The following is a 15,258-nucleotide window of genomic DNA, read 5'->3' on the forward strand; positions in this document are numbered from 1 at the left end:
AATCTTTTTAATTTTAGTGATTTTTGTGGGTGTGAAATGTTATCTCTTATGGTTTTAATTTGCATACTAGCCATTTATATATCTTCTTTCATGATGCATCTGTTCAAATCTCTTGCCCATTTTTTACTGAGTTGTCTGTTTTATAATTGAATTCTAAGAGTTCATGTTGTTCAGCTACAAATCACTGTCAGATATATGTAACTGGGATTATTTTCTCTTTACCCATTGAAAGGCAGAAAGATTTTACTTTCATGAAATCTAATTTATCAATTTTTTTCTAGTATTGCAGTATTGTTCTTGTTTAGAATCATTGTTAGAATCTTGTACAGAATCATTGTCAAGGCCAAAATGATTTTCTCCCATTTTCTTTTAGTTTGTATAGAGTTAGCCTTAAAGGATTTTAATTCATTCCAAATTAATTTTGTATATAGTGTGATGGGGGTGTCTCATTTATATTTTGTGTCACTGGATTTTTTTTTTTTTTTTGTGGTACTGGGGAAAGAACTCAGGACCTTGCACTTGCGAGGCAGGCAGCAGCACCACTGAGCTACCCAGTCCCTCTCATTTATATTTTAACTGAAATATTTTGTAAGTATGTATTTTTCTTCTAGCTATTGTTTCCCTAGTACTAGAGATTGAGCTCAGGGGACACTACCACTGAGCTAAACCCCAGCATTCTTTTTAAATTCTGAGGCAGGGTCTTGGAAAGCTGCCCAGCCAGGACTGAAATGTGGGATCCTTTTGCTTAGACTCCAAACTAGCTGGTATTATAGGCACGCACCACTGTGCAAAGCCTATTGACCTTTTAAGTTTCCATCACCGTAGAAAGTCCTACTGGAAAGCTGCGACTCATTCTGCTGCTATTGCTGATTAAGTGGCACTGGTGAAGAGAAAATGTGGATACTAGTGCTGAATTTAAGTTCTGGAAGAAAAATTAAAAGAAGTGATTTTGTTATTTGAAAATAATACTGAATTATTTATGCCAAGTTCCTACTTATTAAGTAGTGTACTATCTCTAAATTTTATTCAACTTTAAAACTGTCAAGTTAACTTTATTCTATGCTATAGTCTAAATTTTAAAATCTAATATTGATGTTGTAGACTAATGTGCTCAAATCTTTTAAATTAAATGAATACCAGGCATGGTGGCATACACCTGTAGCCCCAGCACTTGGGAGGCTGAGGAAGGAGGATCACCACAAGTTTGAGGACTGCCTGGGCTAAATAGTGAGTTCAAGACCAGCCTAAACTACATAGCAAGACTGTCTCAAAAATAAAAATAAGAGAGCTAAAAAAATGAAGTAATATTGCCCCTATGAAACTTAGATAAAAAAGGGGAAACAGTGGAGTTAAGGATATAAAGTTATTAAAAAAGATGCTTCAGAAAAGATTTTTCACCAGGTGTGGCAGACAACTGTAATCTCAACATTCAGGACGGTGAGGCAGGAGGATCACCATGAGTTGGAGACCAACTTGGGCTACATAGTTAGTTCAAGGCCAGCTTGAACTACATAGTGAAGCCTTGTCTCAGAAAAAAATGTTTTTTCTTTCTCTCACAATTATTTATTTCCCAAGAAATCTTAATGTAACCTAGCATCTCTTTTTTTTGGTACCGGGGATCGAACTGAGGACCTTATGCTTGTGAGGCAGGCGACGGCATCACTGAGCTAAATCTCCGGCCCTAGCATCTATTTTTTTAAATGGATACAGCTGGGCCACTTTTCATTTCCCATGAAGAACAGTGCTATACACAATTTTCAGTTAATTGTAATAATTTATCCAAAGTAGCAGACACTAATATTTGACATTGCCAAGTCAATTTAAATCATATTATTTGTACATACAGGTATAAATTCACAGTAATATAGGATTTGGAGCTTGATAGAGAAACCTTTTTTTTTTTTGGTACGGGGATCAAACTCGGACCTTGCGCTTTCAAGGCAGGTGGCCACACCACTGAGCTAAATCCCCAGCCTGACAGAAATATTTTAAGCAGAAAAAAAAATAAGCTGAGAAAAAACTTTCCAACATGAGTTTAAGTTAAAGACAAAAATTCAGAAAAAAATCTTCAATAGTTCTAAGAAAATTACTCTATCTGAAGAACAAAATAATCTTACGAAAATAACACTATCTTCTCAGAAAACATTTAAAGTATTTCAACAAGGGTCAGCAACACAATATGATTCCAACTTTCTACCTAGAGAAGATCTGCCAGTCTATTATGCACATGGATCTCCACATTATCATTTAAAAATTATCATTTAAAAACAATTATATATGTTGTCCAAGACCATTATATAATCTTCTATAACCAAATCAAGGTCTCAATCTTTAAATAAGTGATCCCCAAATACCTCAGTATTCTAGCAGTTTGTCATGCAGTCATTCCATCATCTGTGCGCTAGGCAATATGTAGAGAACAAAATTTACTAAACTAACACCATTCTCCTCATCACTCTTCTCCATTTCCAGGTCTTTTTTACTTTGCTGAAAAATTTCTCCAAGGAGACAACATTAAATTAAATTTTTTTTTGGTTAATTTTCTTTGTCCAGGTTTCTTTTTTACCCAAAGAACTGATTTTTCTTGTACTTATTTACTCAAGGGATCATGCTGTGATTTAACTGCTGTCTAGTATAGTTTTGAAGGAATACAACACAAATTTATTAAATGTCTGTTAAGAGTCAGCCCTTATGTGGGAAAATGGAGATACAAACATGGCTATTTTAGACCTCATAATGTATTATCGACATAAAATTTTTGGTATTGGCTGTCACATTTTGATTGCGTTCTACATTTCACCTTCAAAATAAAGTAATGCATTACACCCACCTTTTTTTAAAAGGCTAAAAATAAATTAGGGATATTCATAATTTGGTAACAACCTATTTAACTTTGTACTGTAGACTAAAGTTAAGTCTACAGTTCACTTAACACTATCATCTTACATCATCAGTAGTAGCCAGGCTTTCACTGGGTGTAAGTTCCGAGTTTGATGCTATCCAAGTACCAGAGTTGACTGACTTTACATTTTCCCCTTCTTTTTCATGGCTTTCAGAAATATGTCTGGATACTATGTCCTAAATAAGGAAATAAGACATTTATGTAAAACACAGTCTTAATCCCAAATTTACATTACAAATAAAAGCAGAAGCAAACGGAAGAAAGAATATAGTGCTTTTCACAAGTGTGAGGAGGAAGGAACATTAAAAATAAAATATGGAAAAACTGCTCATGAAGATTGCTAAAAACTACTTAAGCTATACAGAAGTTTTAAATACAACATCAAGAAAAACAAAACAAATCAAAATACATACAGAACAAGAATATGCTTAAGTCTTAAGAAAACAACCAGAAATATCAAACAGTAAAGTGGTAACAGGGCAAGAAAAAGAATGTTAGGGGATTTAGCTCAGTGGTTTCGCTGCCTGCTGTGCAAGCGCAAGGACCCGAGTTCAATCCCCAGTACAAAAAAAAAAACAAAAAAAAACTATACTTCTGACTTTACCCCCCGCCCCCAAAAAAAGAAAAAGAACGTTAGGTGCCAGATACCTGCAATGCATATAAAGCTCTCTGTCTCAAATAGTCAGTATTAAGTAGCTGAAGCTCATGAAAGAGTTCAATAAGGAAATGTGGGCGAGATTCATTCTGAGAAATTAATGTAGCTACTTCCGAATAGATAGTATCCCGCAGAGCTTCAAACATGGAAAAATCACTCCCAGTTTCTGGAAGATATAAAAAAATCAGTAAGTTAATATTGATAAAATACCTTCATGACAATTTCTATTAATTTGCATCATTACTGTAGGCCTTAAAATACTTAAAATTAGAAACTCATTCTATTTCAGGACTCTTATAGTAGAAAAGAGCTTTAACATTACCAAGTTAAAAATATCTTAAAATATCAAAATTAAAAAGTATTTAATTCATGAATACCTAGCACTACTTAGAACACTTTCTCAATTTAAAAAATTGGAAAAACTATACACTTCATGGAAATAATCAGTGAAAAATCTCTGAAATAAGATTTTCAAACTGAAAATCTTCACAAAAATCCTGAATGAAATAAGCTAAGTGCAAATAAGTTTCCTTTTTTTGTTCTACGATGAACTTTCTAACAGAAAAAAATCTTTTATTAATGTTGAGAACAAAATGAATACCACTAATGAAAGCTACTACTGTACTTTAAGGTTTACCTAGTTAGGTCTACTAATTTCCAAATCCCATCTACAATTCAGAAATATATTGTACTAATAACTGAATCTGTAACTATAACATGTCAATTTTACTAGTCTTATCTACACTATCAGTATAAAATGCAGCAATGACCCAATTGAAGTCGTCAGCTGCACAAAATCACTATTATCAATCTTTATAATTTTGCTATATGTACTGATAACAGAATTCCTACTCTTGAATGTGTAGTCATACTCAGAAAGAATATAAATTAGGAATGGTTCCCGTTCTGAGTTCCCTCTGGAAAAAAAATCTCTAAGTGGTTTGTCTAGCTATCAAATTCTATAAACTTTCTACAGCAATAGGAGAATCAAGTAGCTAAATCCTTGAGTTCTACCAAAATCAGTGCTGTTTCTAAGAAATACTTTTATTTTATTTATTATTTTTTTTGGTACCAGGGATGGAACTCAGGACCTTGCACTTGCAAGGCAGGGGGGGCGGCACCACTGAGCTAAATCCCCAGCCCTAAGAAATACTTTTAAATGTTGAGTGTTTTAATATACTGCACTTTCAAGAACTGCGAAGAGTTCAAAGATTTAACACATTTCTGCAAGAGGAATAAGAGTATAAAAATATAAGAGGAATGTGCTCTATTGAAAAAAATTTTCACTAATTAGCTATTAGTCTTGATTCCATAAGCATAGATGTAATTAAAAACATGCAACTTCCTATCCTGCCTCAGATAGTTATGAGTATACAATAAAGTGATATACAGAACTGTAACAGTTTTCAAGTGTTCAAATCTGATAAATTACTCCAAAAAGTGACATTTACTCTAAGTAGGAATGAAAACTACTCTGTGAGAACTCTCAGGGCTGAGGAAGGAGCTCAGTGGGGGAGAGTACTTGTCTAGCACACTTCAGGCTTCAATCTCCAGCACACACACACACACAAACACACACACACACACACACACACACAAAACCAAGAGAGAAAAAGAAAAGAACAGTGAAAAGAAAGCTCTAAAGTAAAATATCCAAGTCAAAGGATATGATGATATACAAACTTTCAGTTTACATGTGATATTAAAACTTGATCAGTTTTGATTTTGAAAATGTTTCAAAGCTTTAAGAACAAGGTATACTTAATGACCTCTTTAATATCTTTATATGTGGTAAAATTATCACTCTAAATTATGTATCACTAAAAATTAAATATTCCTAATAATGAATTATGCCTATCACAAGCTGCACCCTCCTTTCTATAGTCAAAAGATGGGAAGTTTATGCCAATTTCTCCTCTTAGACTAAAATTAATTAGCTTTTGCTAGAAAAAAGGTCCTAATCTCAATTAGACTTCTTTCAGCCTATCTCAGTTATTTCCTATTTTCTTTGGAATTATCACCAATGTATTTGGCTTTGTCAATACAAGTTCTATTTTTACTTTTAGTGTCCTCTAAAGTTTCAAACAGGCTTCTACTTTTCACTTACTATAAGGAGAGTTACAGAAAATTTCTAATTCTATAAATACAAAATCATATTTACAAAAATATACAGTTTAGAGACCAAAATAGCTTTTCTTTTTTGTGTGGTACTGGAGGATAAACCCAGCACCCTGCACTGAGCTATACCCCAATCTTGTTTTTATTTTGAGACGGGGTCTTTTCAAGTTATAAGTTACCTAGGATGGGCTGGAACTTTCAATCTTCCTGCTTCAGCTTCCCAGAGCATGAGATTATAGGTGTGTGCCACACCCAGCTATCAAAATAACAGTTTTGAATCTAATTTTCCATGTTCTTTATTTATCACAGTATTTGCATATTATAGTTGTTTTTGCTAGATGGTTTATTTTATAGATGTTGACTGATAATGACAAGCAATTATAAAAACATCTACATTTGTTTCCAAAATACTAATATTTTTAAATGTTTAAGAAATATCAAATACACAACTTCCAAATACTGAATGCTACAGTTTCTATTACCTTCACAAATGTGTTGGTTAGGTTTCACACACTAAGAGCAAAACAAAAAAGCAGCTAGTTTTACCAACTAAGAATTATAAATGAAAGACTTCAGAATTTTATGACTATGAACTCTTTCATGTTTATAATCGTCACATAATATATATATATATATATATTAAAAAAATCAGAACCATGTAACTGAGGGTTTTGTAACAAATGGAAAAAAAATAACACAAATGGACACCAAAACTATGCAGACTGTTACCTGGTGCTTCATTACATGCATTTCTGTTAGACTGGTGTAGTATTCTCCTAGCATGTGCTGTAGGAAAGGGCAGACACAAGGATGAACATAAAAGGTGTATAAGTAGCAAAGACAGGGTCTATAATATGAATAAGTGAATGAAAAAAAGAATTAAGCAAAATTTTAAGAAATTGTTTGCCTGAAGTAGAATGTTATCACAAGGTATATAGTTTATGTTCTATTTAAAAATAATCTCACTAAGGAGAATCTCAAAAGCTTTGCTAGACTCTTACTGATTCTGTGACTGATGATGATTATCATAATAAACTTTTATTAGGTTTTTGAAGATACACATCAAAGTGAATCACCTACAACTCCAGTGGGAGAAATGCTTAATTCAATTCAAGCAGCAATTTATGCTACATTCTAATAATCACATACTACAAGTAGACTAACAAGTATTAGTACATGATACAGAGAATTTTACAGAATGGATTAACATTCTAACATACTATGACTACCAATTATTTAAGTAATAATATTCAAATTATTAAGACTTTAAAATTTAGTGCCCTTGTCCAACTGTTTATGAAGATACCAATGTTTGGTAAAGACATAAAAATCATAAAATTTTGCTAAAATTCTGGGTCCAAGACAACATAATTCTTATATTTCTCAAAAGAATCCTGGACTTAACAGTTCAAACTTCACCCAGACATGCTCGTGTACGCCTATAATTAATTCTAGCACTCTGGGAAGCTGAGGCAGAAGGCTTGCCAATTACTAGCCCAAACTGCACAATTTAGTAGGACCCTGTCTCCAATCAATCAATCAATCAATCAAGGTGTTGGGGATGTAACTAACTCAGGGCAAAGCCCCTGGGTTCAATCTCCAGTGATACACATACACATATGTACAGAGTTCAAAATTCAGGGCTACCCATTTCCTACCAATATGAGCTTGAAGAAGTCATTTCAAAATACAAACAAGTGTGATTTCAAAATACAAACAACTGTTTGTATTTCTGTTCTGACTACAAAAGTAGTAAGCACTCAAAAGTTTTAGAAAACATGGATGAGTTTTAAAATGATAAAACTACTATTAAATTATTGGTCCATTTTCTTCTGGTCTTTTTTCATTTACGATTTTGTTTATACATAGTTGAATCATCATACTGTTCAGACAACACTAAACCCTGATTTGTTTTCCTTCACTTCTGTTTCCTTAGGATGAATTCTAGCAACAACAGTTACTGAGTTAAAGGCAGATTTTTGAAACTTTCCAAGAAAGTTGTATTAATTAATACTAATAACACTTTAAAGTGCTGGAAAAAAAATCAAAGTACCCTCTCTATGACTCTTCCTCTGAAAATAGAAATAAAACCAACTCAGCGTTATGAGGCTTAAATGAGATTTGTAAATAATTCTCTTAATAATTAAAATATATTAAATATTGAAAAATTATAAATAATAAAGCACAATACTATCATTTTCACTAAGGGTCCTATCAATGAGACTGTCTCTATAGTTACTGATTCCCTCTCCATATTTCCTTGAGATATTCGTTATAAACCAGGAAGGTATTAGTATTTATTTATACTAAAATAATGGCAAATATATGACTCCATTCAGTCAGTGAATACTTACTGAGAGCCTACCATATATAGGTATTATACTGACATTTAAGACAAATATAAAAAAGTATTATCATTTGCCACTGGACTCAAAAGGGTTACACAGACACTTAAGTAAATACTTATAATAATGTGATGCAGGCAACAAGTAGGTTTACACAGGCTCCAACAGAAACAAAAAGGAAAAAGAGAGTTTTTCTAGTTTGGATTCAGATACAACTGAAGGGTTCCAGAACTAAAATGTTATATAAGTGACTAGTGAAAACGGCAAAAAAGACAATTTAAGACAAAAAAAGACAACTGGTAAGGTGAAAAATAACATGACTACTATGGGAAAACTACAGTGCCACTGAAAGAATAAAGTTCAAGGTAGACTGGTGAGAAACAACCCTGGAGAGGCAAGAAGGAACCAAGACCCTGATGGTCATGTGTGTTACATTAAGGAATTCACACTTTATCCAACAGGGATGGTAAAGTTAAAAGTCGTAAGCAGGAGTATGATTTCAAACCAAATTCTTATTTAGATAAGATTCTCAGAATTTAAATTAGGAGTTCCACATTAATGCCAACTATTGTTCGTTTAGAAATAATTTTAGTAAAATGTCAAAAACTAGTATAACAAAAATATTTCCAGTTTGTATTTTTTGATACCAACAAATGTGTACCGTAATCTCTACTATAAAACCTCACACACATGACAAAAATATGTTGACTCAGTTTTAAAAATTGCTTTAATACAGCTTTTCAAGTTCCAAAACTCTTTAAAAAGAAAAAAAAAAGAACATACCTGAAGATATTTCTGTAGACCTACTATATTTTATTATTTTTTCCAGCTGCTCATGATTCTTTCTGCTGAATACTTTTGCTTGAACAGGCTCTTCAGTCTGGGCTGAATGTCTGTTCCTACTTTGGCAAGGTTCACATGCACTAGACATACTGGCACTTTCATACCCTTAAGTAAAAAAAGCGACAACTGTTATCAGTTGCTACTAACTCAAAGTGAATGGGAAATTTCCACAGTGAAACAGTACAAACAACTCACTTTAGAATGCTATGAAAGTCTGGTATAAATAGAATACAAAACAGTAAATTATATGTCTTAGAGATATGTTTGCAGTAACTGTGGAAGCATAGGATAAAAGTGACATATTCTATCACTTTACTAGCCTTGATAAATATCTCTGTGAATATATCTTAATTCTAACTATAATGTAAGGCAAATTTATATGACCCAAATTCTCTAACAGACTCCAACTTAAAAATTGTTCAGTATTGGCAAACAAAAGAAAATCACATCTATAGACACTTGTAATAAAGAGTAATGAGCATCAATCAAATACATCTGCCTTTACTACACCCTTTGTGTGACATAACTTGGTTTAAAAGCTCTCACCCACCCATAAATTATACATATATTCTAGCAAATTTTCCCTCTAAAATCTTTTTCACTTCACACTTACTTTTCTAAATAGGAATTCAACATTTTTTGTTCTATATGGACAGATGGTGTCATGGCTTGTATCCAGATATCCCCCCAAAGCCTCATGCTGTCACAAGTGAGGCTTTTCAGAGGTGGCTGGATCTAGGGTATGTGATGCTGGGATTAAGGGTGCCCTACTCTCCGTTGAGTGCTACTCAACCTAAGGCAGGTAGCCTGGATGGAATATAAGGAACAGAAAGACAGTTGCTGCCATTGCTTGCTGCTGCTGCTGCCAATGCTTGCTGCTTCCCGCTTTGCCATGGACTGATTCTCCTCTGCGATGTCCCTCTGCTGTGCCACCCTGCCTTGGAGCCAGCTGACTATGGAGTGAAACCGCTACAAACTGTGAGCCAAAAAGACCTTTCCTTCTTTAACTTTGGGTGTCCGCTATTTTGTCTCAGCAATTAAGACAGCTGGTTATACTTAGCATCTTCCCACAGAGTTAAAATGTACACTGGTTAATATACTAAATCCTCATATTTACTGCGTTTTATTTTTGGACTTTCTAACTGTTCAACTTATCTATTCCAGTGCCATTTTCATTCAGCTACTGAAGTTATACTGAAGTTATGAAGTTAGTTATGCCTAATCATCTGGTAAGGCAAGTCCTACATGGCTTCATTGTGTTTCTTAATTATTCTTAAGATATTTATCTTTATAAACTTTGAGAGTCTTTTTTCAATTTCAAAAATAATCAGAATGCCATCACACTAAAAATATTTGGAAAGGACTGGTACTTCATAACTTTAACCATTTCCATTTTAGAAGATGGTAATGTTCTCACATTCGTTCACTCATTTTTCATGTTGTTCAAAAATATTTTATAGCTTTTTATAAACCTAATACTTTCCCTATTAATACAGATAAATATTTGTATATTTAATAACCAACCACTTTAACAGTTCACCTTAACTCAAGTATTTATTTTCCGGTGTTTAGATTCTCTTAATATACAAAGAGACCATCCAAAAATACCTAAAATTTCCCTGTTTTTCTAATACCTATTCCAATTATTTAATTTCTGCTCATAATACTTTCTAAACAATCCTAAAAAAAAAAAATAGCGGTGGTAGAGAGGACAACCCTTGTTTGGTTCCTAATTTTGACAGAAATGTCTTTGGAGTATCTCCATTTCAATGATGCTTGTCATTGGCTTTAGCTAACTGCCTTTATTATAAATGACTGCTTTTTTCTTTTTCTTTGAGATAGGGTGTTGCTATGTACTCCAGACTTGCCTTGAATTTGTGATCTTTCTGCCTCAGCCTCCCAAGTGCTGTGATTATAGGCATCAGCCACTATGCCTGGCTTAAAGAATTATTTTCTTTTCTTTTTTTGGTACTAGGGATTGAACTCGGGACCTTGCGCTTGCAAGGCAGGCAGCAGAACCACTGAGCTAAATCCCCAGCCTTTAAATAATTATTTTCTTATAGCTGTTTTACTTGGAATTTTTATTAGGGATCACCAAATTCTGCCAATCTATTATTATAACTTTTATCATTTTAATTTGCTATAATAAATTATGTTCACAGATTTCTAAGTAAAGAAACATGACATTTCTGAAATTAACCCAAGTAACAACTGTCCAATATTCTTTTGATATACAATATTGAGAATGGTCTGTTTTCTTCACTGAAATATTACATCTCTTTTTTAACTTTCCTGTATAAAGATAACTATTCCTGGCCGGGGATTTAGCTCAGTGGTTTTGCCACCTCCTGTGTAAGCGCAAGGACCTGAATTCGATCCCTGGTACCAAAAAAAAAGATAACTATTCCAAATCATAAGTTGTTTTTTATGGCTTTTCTCAGGTCAGATGTAGCAAATCTTTTTTTCTTCCTGACAGGTAAAGAAAGAGTGTCCTGGCTCAGCACAGGATTTCTGAGTTGCAATTCTTTTTTGACTGTGTCTAAGTTATTTTACTTTCTACTTCTTTGCACTTATACGGAAAATAATATTACCTAATGTCAGTTGTTTTTTTGGTAACTTTTTTTTTTAATGCATTCAATTACTGCTTTTCCACCTGTTCTTTTTTCCCCTTCTTTCCTCGTATATCAGATCTCTTAAGCCTCTAATTCTGGCAACATTCTGCCTTGCTAGTTGTTGGTGTACCATCAAGACAGTAAGTTTCTTTATTCCTTAGTCTCCTTGGTTGGAAAGGCTAATGCTCTCCCACCTGCCAGGTTGGCGACCATTGCCATACAGCTAGCTATTCCATAAGTACATTTCAGCCAGTTAGGACCTTAAAGCAACAAAAGATTGCTACTCTTGGAGGTGAGAAGATGGGCCAAGAGTGAGGGGTTACACTGGTCTTCTCTAACACAGCTTTCTCCAAAAACCTAGATATTATGAAAGAACTAGCAAAATCTAAAGTTTTGTTGCTTGTATCCTCCAGATCATAGCAGCTGCTCAGATATCAAATAAATTCCTAAAATACTGTTTTGTCTCCATGATATCCTATCTGGATTCAACATTCCCTTTTCATTTCTAAGGCCATCATTTAAGGTTAGGACTCCATTATCTCAAATTTATTTTCCTGGTTTCTTCACTGGTGTCTCTGGCTGAAGTCTAGCCACTAACCATCCACTCTGCAAGAAACTTACTGGAAAAAGAACCCTCATGATTATGATATTCACATAAAATAGGTCCAAAAAGTAAAAGTTACAACTGCCAGAAGTATTATGTTGAATTACATAATTGGAAGTACTATTGGTAGTGTCATTTAATTAACAGTACACAATTCACTGATGAAAAACATTTAAGTATGTTGTGCTAACACGAACATTTATACAAATGAAATTAAATTTTTGACTTCTATTACTGAATCACATGAAAAGTACTGAATGATTTTAATGAAAGTTAAAATACAGGTTATGTGACATATACAAAATTCTATTTAGAGTCCCAGTAAGCACTATAAAAAAGGTGTACAATTAAAACTGTGAGAAGCATGCTACAATTAAGATGGTATGAGAAGGGGGAGACTATGGTTTTGTATACAAGTTTCAAACTTAATACATCAAGGACTAGTTTTCCAAAGTTAAGGTATTAATATAACACTAAACTATTTCTAGAGCACTTTAATAATAAGCATCCAGAGGCAGTAGCAAAATTAACAAAAGTTAATATTTCAGAATAACACTGACTAGGACAGCTGGTATAAAAACAAAATACATGATATTCATTACTTTAAGTGTGTTACCTCCTATCCTACTGCATCACTTTCCCTTATCCCCATTCTGTTAGACATAGAAGGAAATAAATAATACTTCTACTTGTGCCTCCACTGAAGGGAAATGGTTCAGCCATGGCATCCTGGAGACTTTATACATGTTCAAAGAGGCCAGAGGTAAGGACTGAACCACTGCTGAATCTCAGTCTTGGCAAAAGGCCTTATGAACCTCCTGAACATACAGCTGTTCTGCAGCTATTCCCCATTTGCTTCCCTCTCCCTAGGAGGCTGCCAGGAGATAATTTCTGATCTTCTTTAGGTTCTGAGGAAACATGACACCTTTCTGTCTCACTTCTGGGTGTACATCTGCAGACTGTAAAATGGCTTAGCTGCAGTTTAACTCTGACTCCTCAGTAGTAGGACATCCCACCAATCATTTTGCAATTGTCACCTGGCCCTTTATTTCAGTGTTGCTCTCTTCAAGTGAGATAGGGAAACACAGCTGGGTTTTTCTGCTACTCTTCCTTTCTCTGCCTATGTAAGTAATACACTGAATTTTTAAAGGGTTCTATTCCACCCTGCTTTTTTCTTTTTTAACCAGCCCAAATCTGTCAGGCCTTTCCTTGATTAATGGCTTATAACTATATCATGTCAGGCTTTATTAGTGAGTACCAAGAAAGGGAAGAACAATAAAAGATTCAAGAATAGTTAGAAATCAGTAAATTATAAACTCAGTACATTAACAATGCTATATAATTTTCTAAAAAGAGAATGAAGATCAAGATCATGCTATTCTAGTAAGTTTAGGACATTATAATTAGCTCTCCTACAGTGTACCTCTCAAGAGAGCAATTTAACTACTACTGCTGATCTGTGCGTCATACCTTCTCTCTCTCAATCCCTCTTACTCCACTTCTTCTCAACTCTATACTTTTCTTATTGTTACTACGCCTTGAATGCTTTCCAGTATTATTTCACCTCACATCCATTTACTACTTCCTTCACGACACAATAAACATCCTTTTTTCTAAGAAATCTTAGATATTCCTATCCCACAAAGAAAATAAAAATACATCAGTTCTCTAGTTCAGTAATTCTCAGGTTTTCATGTGTATATCTTCACATAAAACATGTGGAATCTTAGTTCAGTGGCACCACAGCTGCCTTGCAAGCACAAGTTCTGAGTTTGATCCCCAGTACAAAAAAAAAATATGTGGAATCTTGATAAAATGCATATTTGCATATTTAAAAGAGTGTACACTGACTCAGTTGGTAAGGCAGGCACAGGGTGCATTTTTAAAAAGGTCCAGATGAAGCCAATGCTGTGTGTTCATGGTTCACATTCTGAGTCACAAGGGTTTAGCTGACTACTTGATTCTGCTACATATTAGCTTGACTTTGCTGTATATGATTTGATTCTGCTAGCAAGGCTTATTTTTGTGTGTGTGCTGTACAGTGAGGCTCTCACAAACAGATGGTCTTAAGTGCCTGTTTAACAAATGTGAATGTATGTTTTTTGGCACATATTCTTAAATATGAAGGAAAAGAACTCAAAATTTTTGCCATAAAGAAAAAAGCTGAATTGGATGAGGTACAATTGAAATATATGGTGAATGTTTAAATTTTTAAAAATTATTACAGAAAAAAATTGATTCAAATATTTACCTTTCATGGTCATTTTGACTTTGGCGAAAATCCAGATGTCACATGGTACCAGATCCAGTATATAAGGAGGACGGGACACATTGTAATGTTTTATGAACTTGCCTTCCCACTAGATGGCTCTGGGCAGCAGCATTCCCTGTATTTTTAAGATCACACCTAACCTTGGAAATATATTCATGAAAGAGGACTTCCAGAGCTGCTTCACAAAGTGGCAAGAATAATGGGTGTGTTTGAAATAAGGGGAAGTATTTTGAGTGAGATTAACAGTAATGCAGCTTTTACTGTAATACATTTTAAAAATGTAAACATTCACCATATTTTTCAATCACACCTCATATATAAGCAACTAATTCCCCAGAATAAAGATGTTCCAAAAAAAATGCAAACACATCAATATTTTAAGGCTTTGGTAGACATAACCATAATTAGCTAAAAGTTCTCTAAAACCTGGCTACTTGAAGTGTGGTCCACACACCAAAATTGGCAACATACAAGTCTATTAGAAATGCAGACTCTCAGGTCCCTCCCAGACCAACTAAATCAGAATTTGCACTTAAAAACAGGATTTGCAAGTAGTCTTGTAGGAAACACTGAAGTTTAAGAAGCACTGCCCCAGCACAATCAAACGCTGTATTTCTGTGGTGAAGAACCTATGGCATGCGTACCACAACCAGCTATTTGTTATCACTGAAAGTTCTAAAAGGTTTGCAATCACTGCTCTAGTTGATTAAGAGAAGGTTGGAAGAAAAAATATTAGCTTTCTTCATTTATTCATAAGTCAAAAAACATTGTTATGCGGCAAGAGACCAGGGAATAAAAAGTTGTATGAGTATACAAAATGGCCATTACTGACTTAAATGTTGTCTGGTAGTACCAATAGTAATCTTGGCTAAAGCATAATAGTTGTGGGGACAGTTTCAGAACGCTT

The 15,258-nt window shown here is 34.0% G+C and overlaps 1 protein-coding gene across 35 annotated transcripts in view; it reads right to left on the bottom strand.

The window, feature by feature from the left end:
- Pcm1 (pericentriolar material 1) overlaps window positions 1-15,258 on the bottom strand; it is a 107,367-nt gene that overhangs the window by 37,532 nt on the left and 54,577 nt on the right. For 19 of the 35 annotated variants that reach the window (XM_021265084.2, XM_087217170.1, XM_087217167.1 and 16 more), the window contains 4 exons: window positions 8,804-8,968; window positions 6,405-6,461; window positions 3,551-3,723; window positions 2,947-3,078 (listed from right to left, as the gene is read on the bottom strand). In XM_021265084.2, the coding sequence (XP_021120743.2) occupies window positions 2,947-3,078; window positions 3,551-3,723; window positions 6,405-6,461; window positions 8,804-8,968 (527 nt within the window). The remainder of the gene's footprint in view (window positions 1-2,946; window positions 3,079-3,550; window positions 3,724-6,404; window positions 6,462-8,803; window positions 8,969-15,258) is intronic. The other 16 variants (XM_087217172.1, XM_087217171.1, XM_087217166.1 and 13 more) reach the window with 2 other exon arrangements.

This window comes from Heterocephalus glaber, unplaced genomic scaffold, assembly GCF_053883595.1.
Source record: "Heterocephalus glaber isolate CG9 unplaced genomic scaffold, H.glaber_assembly_v1.0 deba00001461, whole genome shotgun sequence".
In the NCBI taxonomy this organism is placed as follows: domain Eukaryota; kingdom Metazoa; phylum Chordata; class Mammalia; order Rodentia; family Bathyergidae; genus Heterocephalus; species Heterocephalus glaber.